The sequence below is a fragment of the Cebus imitator genome, unplaced genomic scaffold (genome assembly GCF_001604975.1).
Source record: "Cebus imitator isolate Cc_AM_T3 unplaced genomic scaffold, Cebus_imitator-1.0 Scaffold206, whole genome shotgun sequence".
NCBI lineage: Eukaryota > Metazoa > Chordata > Mammalia > Primates > Cebidae > Cebus > Cebus imitator.
Window position 1 is genome coordinate 3268436 of NW_016107521.1, and position 12315 is coordinate 3280750.

Consider the following 12315-nt stretch of genomic DNA (forward strand, 5'->3'; position numbering starts at 1 on the left):
GCCAACCCATAACGGTGATTCTGACGGCAGGTAGCCCATCTCCTCTCACTCTAGAGCAAACATTTATAACACTATAGCAAGCCAAGAGTTCAAAAACAAGACATGGAGGGTCTGGATTGGGAAACCCATTTTCAGGGGATAAATGTCCCTGAACTGAAAGTGAGAATGAAGATAAACCACCCAAGCTTGTGGGACTTTGAGATATAAAGTCTCATTAAAACAACAAAACAAAATAGAAACCCAAACTCTTTACTCATGTCATAGCTTTATCATATTTTTACGTGACTACCAATAGCAACAAGCTGGGTTCAGGTAAGAAAAACCAAAGTATTTTTGTTTTACTTGTACAGGTTGAGCAACCCATTTCTGAAAATACGAAATGCTCCAAAATCTGAAACTTTCTAAGCACTGACATGATGCTAAAAGTATTTAAATGCTCATTGGAACACTTTGGATTTTTGGATTTGGGATGCTCAGCCAGTATAACGCAAATATTCAAAAATCCAAAATCCACAACACTTTCAGTCCCAAGCATTTCAGATAAGGGATACTCAAACTTGTACTGCAATCTAAATAAAATGGCTTAGTACCCTTAGAGAAGCAATATTCAGACTCCTTACCTGGCTCCAAAGCCCTCCCTACGTCTCTCCTCTACTCCCAGTCACTCAGGATACTCCAGTCACACTGTCTTCCTTTCAGTTCTGCCCATACAACAGGTGTTTCTCCAATTTAGGACTTCTATATACTGTACTATTCACTTTGCCATTAACACTCTACTCTCTACTCCCTTGCTTTTCAAACAGATCTATTATTTTCGTAACAACATTTTAAAAAGTTAACCACCACAGAAAACTATAAAAGAAAATGATATCCTTTATCATTTTCCAGGTTGCCCTTTAACAGCCACTTCCCCTGAGAAGTCTTTAATCTAAATAAGACTTCCTTGTTACAATCTCACACCAACCTTTTTAAGCCTTCATAGCACCACTGAAAGTAACAAATTATATGCTTGTGTAATTGTTTAGAGCTAGTCGGATTCACTAGCTCTGTATCCATGAAGATTGAGACCATGCCTTTATTTACCTCTGATCTTCAGTACAGTACAGATCACAACAGATACTCAAAACTCTTTGCTGACATTCCCAGTGTGTTATTCTTGCCAAGCATTTTAAACTGAATCATAAGAAAATGAGACAAATCCAGAATATGGTGCATTTTATATGACAATTTGTCTGAATTTTTCAAAACTACCAATGACATGAAACAACAACAAAAAAAAACGACAAAGGAGTAATGCAGATTAAAAGAATAAAGAGAAATAATTCAATATCTGAATCTTCATTAGATCTTGATTAGAAAAAAAAAGCTAGACTCTCTGGAGTAGACAATTGGGAGAAAATTGAATGTGTATTGTGTATTAGACATTACTGAATCAATGTGTAATTTCTTGAATGTGATCATGGTATTATATTACGGTTATGATACACAATTCCGTTGCTCCCAGAAAGCATACATAGGATCAAGTATTTAGGAGTCTGTTATTTACTTAAAAAAATTTTTTTTAAGTAAAAAAGAAAATATGTGTTTGTGTGCGTGTACGGAGAAAAAGAGAAAAAGAGAAATGCAGGAGAAAAATTAAAAAAGCAGTGTGGAAAAATATTAACTGGTGAATTAGATAAAGACTATTCATCTTAACACTGTTTAGTGTTTTCTGTGGAGTTGAAAGAAAATAAAAAACGTGGAGGGGACGGGAAAGGTGTTTGCTGAGTGAATGAATAAAATGGCACTAAAAGAAAGCCAAACTTTCTGCCTTCCTCCTACCCCAATACATAAATCTCAAAACAAATATTAATGCCAGTGGCTACTTTAGAGAAGATAAAATGTCCCCAAGGGTTCAACCAGCATCAGTCTATCCCATAATCCTAGTAATAAAAAGGAAGTCTACCCTTCTATTAGTTTTCAACACTACCATTTGTTTTCATCATATATCTCTTCCACAACAACATTAAGTTAATTTAAGGAAAAAGTTTCCAGCTATAGGAGTTAAAATTCATGCCTAAGAGTCTGTCCAAACCCAATATAAAACCATGCTCAAGCCTAAGGTTAGCATAAGCTGAGGCAGGCTACGTGTTAAGTTGTAACAGAGACCTAATTACTCACATGGAGAAGGAGCACAGCAGCAAGAAATGACTGGCCCTGGCAATAGCCAATCTCTTCATCATACACAGAATAAGCCTGGAAAAAAAAAAAAACAACACACACACACACACACACATACAGGAAATGTGAATGAATGTAGCCACTTGAATATGGAACCCTAGAGGATGCTACCCACCCTAGGGCAGCATTTTGACAGACAATAAATGATGCCAATACTTCTCTCCAATCCTAAAATGAATTCAGCTATCACCATTCCATCTCCTATGATGAGGGAGATGGGAAGATTAAGCAAAAACCACTCCTGCACTAAAAAAAGTTTTCGTATTTCCTTGTTGTTGTTCAAGCTGTTCCCTCTACTTGGGATGTCCTTTCCCGCTCTCTGCCTGAAACATGCACTCTTCCTTCAGTCAGCAAACTTATATCAATTCCCCCAGAACAAATCCCTCTCTTCTCTGCCTCTATGGCACCTGCTACACATGCATGGTTATTATTGTATTATTACCACATTGCGTTTTATTTTATTTTAAGAGACAGGGTCTTGTTCTGTTGCTCAGGCTGGAGTGCAGTGATACAATCACAGCTCACTGCAGCCTTAATCTCCTGGGCTCAAGGGATCCTGCCCCATCAGCCTCCTGAGTAGCTGGGACCACAGGCATGCACCACCATGCCTGGCTAATTCTCAAAATTTTTTTTATAGAGATGGAATCTCAATTATGTTGCCCAGGTGGGTCTCTAACCCCTGGGCTCAGGCTATTCTCCTGCCTTGGCTTCCCAAAGTGCTGGGATTACAGGTGTGAGCCAATGTGCCTGGCCCACACTGCACTTTTTTTTTGTTTAATAGAGATAGGCTCTCACCATGTTGCCCAGGCTGGTCTCAAACTCCAGAACTCAAGTGATCCTCCTGCCTCAGACTCTCAAAGAGCCAGAATTATAGGCGTGAGCCACCAAGCCCGGCCCCTCATTGCATTTTAAATGTCCATCTTCCCCGCCAGATGGTAGGCTTTGTGAGGGACAGGGTGATGTCCCATTCAACGTAGCCAGCACCTCATATACAGCATGCGCTCACTAAACATTGTCAATTTTACTCATTTTTCTTTCTGGGAAAGCTCTTTTGGCAAAGACACCAAAATATAATTCTTTCCACAATACCAGTAATAACTTTTCTGATAAGCGAGATGACTCTGAAACCATTTGTGGGTTTCTCTGGAATTCTTACTTTTGATTACTACCCATCTCCTCTGAACATCACTTTGAATAGAATATTGACATCTAACATTCTTCATGGTTTACTCTTTGATTTTTTAGTTCTTTTTCAGAGTTCTGTTTTTATGACTAATACTTGCAGTTCTCATGTAAATGTGGTAGAAAGGGAAATTCCTATAGCTTCAAGATGCTATTCCTTGTTTGACAAATTTATTTCTTATGAAACTCCCTTTGTTTTCCACTTATTTTTTGTGCCAAGGTTCCTCTGTGTCTCAAGAAAACAACTTAGAATTGGGTATGTTTAGAATATATATCTGTTAGCAAAATATGATGCCAATACATATCAGATGCTAGTCAAGTTAATATGCAACCAAGTTTTATCACTAGTTTTTGGTGAAACTATAGCTTTAAAATATACATATATTATGATCATATATTCATAAATTTGCATAGAATTCAATGTAATCTTATTATACCATGCCCATTTCATCACAGCTTATCTGATAAGAAGGCTACACAATGAGAAACATACATACTTTTCCAGAGACAAGATGTGCAAAGAGGGCTTTAGAAATGATCAGTTTATAATACAACAATGCACCACTTTTCTACCAAATTAGTAACAATTAACAAATGTTAATGCCAGTATTAACACTGTGTTAAAAATGAGCAGTAATATATGCTAACACAGCTCTTTGGAAAACAGGCAATGTCTTTCAAGATATCCATCAATAATTTATCAGTTACAGAGGCTTTAGAGTTAAGTCAGAGTCAGGCTAAAATCCCATAATTGCTAATGTCTAAATTGCTAATGTCTTTTTTTTTGTGAGACAGAGTCTCACTCTGTCATCTGAGCTGGAGTGCAGTAGCATGATCTCAGATCACTGCAACCTCTGCCTCTCATGTTTAAGTGACCCTCCTGCCTCAGCCTCCCAAGTAGTTGGGATTACAGGTGCCCACCACCACACCCAGCTAAATTTTTTATTTTTAGTACAGATGGGGTTTCACCATGTTGGCCAGGCTGGTCTCTTAACTCCTTACCCCAAGTCATCTACCCACCTCAGCCTCTCAAAGTGCTGGGGATTACAGGCATGAGCCACTGCGCCTGGCCTAGATAAGGATCTTGAGCACATAACTTACTTTATTTGTAATATGAGAACAAGCCTTGTATTAATATCACACAGTTGATTGTATTATTCTAATTTAGTCCTCTCATTTAACATGCTCAGCAAAGAGCTTCACCAATGATATATTAATAATGATGAAAATGCAGTGAATTTCTATAGGTAGAAAATGGAGGGGAGCATATTTTTAAGGCTGATGGAAGATAGTAAAGGAATCATATAGGTGTGAAATATCATACATTTGGAAAGTGTTTGGAGTGTAAGTTTCATGTTGGCTGTAATGAAATCTGGGAAAGAAAAGACATTTCACTAATTCATCAACACTTAATGAACACCTACTATAGACTAAGCACTGTGCAAGGGCTACCGATGCTACCATATCTAAGAAATGACCCCTGCCCTTGAAGACATCACGGTTCAGTGGGGAAGTCAGACAAGTGAATCAACCAGAGCACAGTGAGAAGTTCAATGCAGTTAATGCATAAAATATTTGGAGAAGCAGCAATAAAAGGTAAGTCGATATATTATAAAATATCTTCAACACTACGCTAAGGAATCTAGGGACATGAACTAAGGAGTTTTCATTTAATTCCATGGGTTATAAAATAGCAGTTATAAAGACTTCTGTGAAGGCCACCAAAATGATCTAATTCTGCATTAAGCAAGGAGCAAAGAATAAACAGGCTAGAACCCAAAGGCAGAGCAGCGTCTGTAGAAGTGCCAGCAACATAAGATACTGGCTTGTACCAGGGCAGTGAAGAGAGAATGAAACTAAGAGAGACATCAGTCATATCTAACTCAACCTAAACAAAGATAGGACTGAAAACTAACAGAAATAACTTTCTCTAGCAGGAAAACAATATGGGTGAAAAGGAGGACTAATGTTTAAAAAGATACAACAACTTAATATAATGTGGGTCTTGTTGGATCTTGATTCTAACCAACTGTATAAAGACACTTAAGGATATTTGAATATAGAGTAGCTACTAATTGGTAAAGATGGATAATAATCTTATTTTTTAGAGATGTAGGATCTGGATGTCTCAGATTTAAAGTACTTCAGGGAAAAGGAAAAAAAGAGACACATGAAGTAACTGTGACAATATGTTGTTAAATACTGAATTAGTGTGGGGGTTATTAACTGTACTTATCAATTAGACTAATCATTATATTAATTAATATTTACTTTGAAATTTTTCATAATAAACCATGTTTTTAAATGAACTCTATTTTTAAACCCATACATTTGATATACTTGACAGGCATTTACATGGAGACTAATTGTCCCCTGGATATTTAGACCTGGAGTTAAGTTAATGTAGATTTGGGAACATCTGTACAGTGGTGATACCTGAAGCTTTGGGGGTAAAGGGATCACTCAGGGAGATGGTGTAGAGCTAGCAAAACTACCAACTGAGCACCCAGAGAAAGGCCTCTGGTTTAGGGGAAGGCTGTATGAGATAAAACGAAGTCAGTGAAGTCATGAGAGTGAGCCTGTAACCAAGAGGGTGGAGTGCTAGTGACGAATAAGATGAACAGAGAGCTGAAGAGTTAGAAGAGGGGTCCCTGTAAGACATGAATCATAAATAAATGAAAATAATTAGAAATATCTAATTATTTTCTTTTCTTTAGTGAGTCTAAAATTGTATTCTCACATTTGACTTTGCAATATCTTTTCTCTCCTTTTTTGAATTCTTGAACATCAAATCCAAATTAAACTTTGTAGTTGTCTTCATAATTTCAAAGCAGAACCACCACTCAAAATTGAGTCTTTTTTTTTTTTTGACATGAAATACCTTGCATATTTTATATAAGGAATCTTGTCCATCTCCTCCTGTGTCCTTAAAGTAGTCATGGGCTGGGAATGTTCGGTTAATATCCCGGGTGATAGCACTGTCCTGGGGAGACTCCTGTGGAAACATAAGGGAAGAGAGGGTTTAGTTAGGTTAATCAAGTAAATTCTTATTCAGGTTTGTACAAGGTCTTCTCATTCACACGCTTTAAATGTTGCAAGGACATATATACACATACGTATGCCCATAGATAGTTACTGCCTCTTTAGGGACCAACCACTCAAGCAAAAGCAAATGTAAAGAGGGAACAAGATGAAAGAAAACCTACGTATTTCACTCTATACACTTCCATATTACACTCCACCCTTACTGCAAAGAAGTACAGCTGGTGACCCTTCCACTCTAAGATGGAAAATGTGCTATTCAAAATGGATTTCCCATAGGAAAATACTCAAACTAATCGCAAAAGGGGGAGGTAAAGGGCTCCCAGCAGAAAAATTGGTGCTTTAATTGATGCTTTGGAATGAAGCCCATATGCCAGTTTCCAAATGAAAAAGAGTAGTTACTTAATTGGGGTTTGTCCTAGGGGCAAATGGCGTAACAATGTACAAAGCAATCTACTCAGTATGAAACAAGACCACCAAATGCCAAGGAATTCAAACAGGCTATGGGGAAATATTCTTCCCTTTTTCCAATGGACAAAAACTGTTTCCTCTTCTATGATGGTAAACTAAAACTGAACAAATGTCAATAATGTCAACAAACCTTTGTAAAATATACCAAGCACCCAACTATTTCTAATATTCTCCCCTTGTTAAATTTCATTTGCTGACATAGTAAAGAACTGGAACACAGAAACATGGCCCTCTACTTTAACAATGCAGTGTCTTCATAGCTAATACAATAGAGTTGATTATCCTTGGTAAGAATGTATCATAATTAGCATACTATCAAAGAACGTGATTCCTCTGTTTGAAGATGAAAAATCAAAGTGGTGTTCTTCTCTTGTCCAATAATTTCTCTAGCCTTTTGGGCAATCATGTTCCCAGGGCCATGAATATTTTATAGTTGTGGGACTTGAACTAACTTTAAAGCCAATGCTCTTTCTTAAACAGAAAACTATTTCTACCTTCAAGGACACTGCCAAACCGCTTTTCAAAGAGCTTTAGTAGCATATGTTACTTAGAGTTATTAACACAGTCTTAACAGTTAATGGCAGTTCAGGACTGTGGTGCTCTTCAACAAAAGGGAAAAATCCAAGGGAGAGCTAAGACTACAGCAGCTAATTACATGGTGGCAGCTTCCACAGTAAATTAGAACTGGGAGTTGAAAGTATCTCCAATAAGTGGGAAGTGGGGAGAGAGGAAGAGGGAGAGAGAGAAAGAGAGAGAGCACATGCATGCATAGATTTTTGGGGAGGGTAAGGTAGCTAGAATTGTAGGGTAGAGTGCTAGTGAGGAATAAGCTGAACAGAGAACTGAAGAGTTAGAAGAGGGGTCCCTATAAGACATTAATCATAAACAAATGACAAGCTGGACACTTCATCAAAATTTTAAAATCTTACTATTGAAAAAATTGTTTAAAGTATGAAAATTCATAGGCCAGGACACAATACCTACAAAACCTATCTGATGATAAAGTTGGAGTTGTATCCAGACCATGTAACTCCCAAAATTAATGAGACAGATGACCAATTTTTTAAAAAGTGGGAGAGTATAAAAGATTGAACAGACGTTTCACTACGGAAGATATAACACATAGCAAATACGCCCTTGAAAAGATGTCAACATTACTAGTCCTCAGGGCAACAAATTAAAACCACAATGAGATTCCACCATATACCTAGAAAATGCTAAAATTAAGAAGTGTTGGCAAAGGATAAGAAACAACTGGAACTCCCATTCAATGCAAAATGGTACAAACACCTTGGAAACAGTTTGGCAGTTCTTACAATAGTAAACATATACTTACCATACAACCCAGTGATTCCATTGCTAGATATTTACCAAAGAGAACTGAAAATATAAATGCATGAAAAGACTTAAACTAAAATGTTCACAGCAGCTTTATTCTTAAGAGCCAAAACTGGAAACAATCCAGAGTGAACCAGATGAATTTAGGAATTCTGTAAAATAACAACAGAAGCTTTAAAAGATGCTAAGAATGACAGACTGTGGCTTAAAGACAACCAGAAGGCTAGAAAATTAAACTGAGAATTGACCGGAATGTGGAAACCTTCAAAATATTTTACATCAGTTTTATCAATCATATCACACTGATGATGGAGATGACAACCTAAAAAAGGATACGGTTATTAGAGATATGAGATTTGGGCCAGGCACGGTGGCTCATACCTGTAATCTCAGCACTTTGAGAGGCTGAGGTGGGCGGATCACTTGAGTCCAGGAGTTTGAGACCAGCCTGGCAACATGGTGAAACCCCGTATCTACTAAAAATACAAAAATTAGCCAGGTGTGGTGGCGTGCACCTGTAATCCCAGCTACTCGAAAAGCTGAGGCGCAAGAATCGCTTTAGCCCGGGAGGCACAGGTTATAGTGGGCCAACATCGTGCCACTCCACTGCAGCCTGGGCGACACAGCGAGACCTGTCTCAATTAAAAGAGAGAGAGATGAGATGAGATTTGGAAATTCAACTGCACATAGGATGTAAAAAAAATAACAAAAAACTGAAAATACTCTTTATAACTGGGCCAGTTCTTATCAATCTGCCATCCCTTATCCATTAATTATAGAATTATCAGGGAATGAGGGGCAAAATATGCCCTTAAGAAAGGTCAATTTGAACATTCACACTCAATTTTTGATGTCTTCAAGAATGATAATAAATTGAAGAGTTCCATGTGAATAATTTGCTTAAAATATTTGGCCTTAGGAAATACGCTGAAGAACTTGGAATAAATTCATTTGACTTGCTGGAGGCCACATCATGCAAAAATGATGCAGAAATCCTAATAATGATGAATGTATTAAGTTCCTATCAGAATGACATTAAATTTGAAAAGGTTCTGAAAATAAAACAGCAATATTATAGATGAGCTCCTAAGAGAACACAGCAAAGAGCTTTTGGAAAACATCCAAAGCAAGTGCTTATAAAATTAAGCTTTACAAATATATACTCCTTTTATTTCTTTTTTTTTTTTTTTTCCAGACGATTTTGCTCATTGCCCAGGCTGGAGTGCAATGGCTTGATCTCGGCTCACCGCAACCTCCGCCTCCTGGGTTCAAGCGATTCTCCTGCCTCAGCCTCCCGAGTAGCTGGCATTACAGGCATGCACCACCACGCCTGCCCAATGTATTTTCAGTAGAGACAGGGCTTCTCCACGTTGGTCAGGCTGGTCTCAAACTCCCGACCTCAGGTGATCCACCCACCTCGGCCTCCCAAAGTGCTGGGATTACAGGCATGAGCCACTGGGCCTGGCCATCGTCTTTTTATTTCTAAGGAGTTAAACATAAGTGTAACTGATGTAGAAAGGCTGCCAATGCAACACGTATTAGATAACACCATTCATGACCAAACTGATCAAGTCAACCAAATACATCCTCTCAAGGATGCTGTAGTTTAGTAAAATGGCTTAACAGACAAGCTTTTACTAATGTACTTAAGGTAACAGTGCATAGATGGAAACTTTAAAAGAACAGGGAATGAATGGCAAAAGTGTCAGTTGTTATGTTCTGAAAATTACTGCTGTTATAGCAGAGGTGGCTTTTTTTTTTTTTTTTTTTTTTTTTTTTTTTTTTGGATCAGCTAGTTTTGTGTTTTGGCTAATTCATTTATCCCAAGAAAAACGCCTGTAATCTCCACAAGAAAATGAAAATGCAATAGGATTGTGCAGCATTGACATCTTAAAAACTTTTCCTATAAAGGGTCAGGTAAAAATTTTTGGCTTTGCAAGCCATTCAGTGCTGCAGTTATTCAACTCTCCCCTTGCAGAGCGGCCATAGACAATATGGAAATAAACGAGCACTGCTATGTCCTAACAAAACTTTATTTATAAAAGCAAGAGGCACAGTAGTTCATGTCTGTAATCCTGGCACTTTGGGAGGCCGAAACAAGTGGATCACTTGAGGCCAGGAGATTGAGATCAGCCTGGGCAACTTGGCAAAATCTCATTTCTACAAAAATGCAAAAATTAGCCAGCGTGGTGGCATACACTTGTCTTAGCTATTGGGAGGCTGAGGCAGGAGGATCCCTTGAGTCCAGGAGGTGGAGGTTGCAGTGAGCCAAGACCTTGCCATTGTGCTTCAGCCTGGACAATAAGAGAGACAGCTGTCTCAAAGAACAACAACAACAAATGAACAAACAAAAATGAGAGGTAAACTGAACTTGGCCCTGAGAGGTGGTAGTTTGTTAACCCTTGTTATAAGTATACTACAACACAGTAATTTGTAATGGTCAACATGACCAGAGAGAAGATTTTTGTTATGATTTTAAATATACTAACATGTTATTGATTAATTTTATACATGCTTTGCTCTCAGAAACTCTGTCACAGCCTGCTGTAATTTGAAATGTGTATCTCTTTGAACATTTGTACTTTTTTTTTTTACATAATAACGAATGTTAAAAATGTTTGCTGCATTTTGCAAAAATCTGTATATTCCTGTATACGCAGTGTAGTAAAGGTTTAAATAAAACCCTGTAAATGTAGTGGTATATAGTACCTGGCATTTCAAGCAGTAAAATAAACAGTATATATAGCTCACAGATTATAAACACATACATTGACACACATGAGACTGGCTAAAATAAAAATACCAAATGTTGGTGAGGATATGAAATTACTGGAACTCTCAATGGTTGCTAATGGGTGTGTAAATAATATAACCACTTTGGTAAAGTACATGGCAGTTTCCCACAAAGTTAAATATATATCTAACTACCATGACGCAGCAATTCTATTCCTAATAGCCTAATCTGTAATAGCCTAACTAGAAACCTCAAATGTCCATCAACAGAAAAAAATGATAAATTATGGTATATCCATCTAATGGAATACTACCCAGCAATAAAAATGAACCTCTAATACATGAAACAACACAAACACATCTCAAAAACATTATGTTGAGCAAAGCCCACGGTAACAGAAATCAAAATGTTTACCTGGGGGTGGGTGGAAAATCAACCGAAAAGAGGCATTAGGGAACTTTCTGAGATGACAGAAATGAATACATTTTATTTGATTGGTGTTCACACAAACAAAATTGTCAAAACTCATCAAAATGAACACTTACTGTGTATGTTTATTGTATGTAAATTATACTACACTCACAAAAACTGTAATCTCGCATTCCCTACCTCCCCTCACCAATGGTTCTCAAGACTTCCCTATTCTTGTGAACGGCAGCAGGTTTTACCACCTTGTTTCTGATACTAGCTGCCGTGAATGATTACTGATCTTGAGATCTTCTCTCTGCAGCGTCTGGATTATGTCTTTTCCTGTCTACTTCTATTGCACCCAAAGGCAGACCCATGCTTCACCTTACCAAGACTAATGTAAGAGCCTAAACGATTGTCTTAGTCACTTCAGGCTACTCTAACAAAGTGTTACAAACTGGGTGGCTTATAAACAACAGGAATTTTTTTAACAGTCCTGGTGTCTGGAAATTCCAGGATCAAGATGCTGACAAATTCAGTGTTTGGTGAAGGCTCACTTTATGGCTTATAGGTGGCATCTGCTTGTTGTGTTCTCACATGGGGCAGGGCAGTTCTCTAGGGTCTCTTCTTTATAAGGGCACAAATCCCATGCATAAGGACTTAGCCCTCATGACTTAATCACCTCCCAAAGGCCCCATCTCCTAACAGCATCACATTAGTGATTAGGTTTTAACATAAGAATTTTGGGAGGACATAAACATTTAGACCATAATACTGATCTTCTTTTATCTCTTTACTTCTACCAGAACAACCGTGTCCGATTAATTTTCCTGAAAAGCACCGGCCAATCAGATCCTTTTGCTGGTCATAAACTTTTATGGGTCATTATTACTATGAATACAGGAGGAGGAGGCCCATGC

At 37.8% G+C, this 12315-nt stretch overlaps 1 protein-coding gene across 5 annotated transcripts in view; it reads right to left on the minus strand.

Moving 5' to 3' along the window:
* The window catches only part of RABGAP1 (RAB GTPase activating protein 1), a 178395-nt gene that overhangs the window by 34949 nt on the left and 131131 nt on the right, over positions 1-12315 (minus strand). For all 5 annotated transcript variants that reach the window (XM_017548365.2, XM_017548363.2, XM_017548364.2 and 2 more), the window contains 2 exons: positions 6284-6397; positions 2161-2235 (listed from right to left, as the gene is read on the minus strand). In XM_017548365.2, the coding sequence (XP_017403854.1) occupies positions 2161-2235; positions 6284-6397 (189 nt within the window). The remainder of the gene's footprint in view (positions 1-2160; positions 2236-6283; positions 6398-12315) is intronic.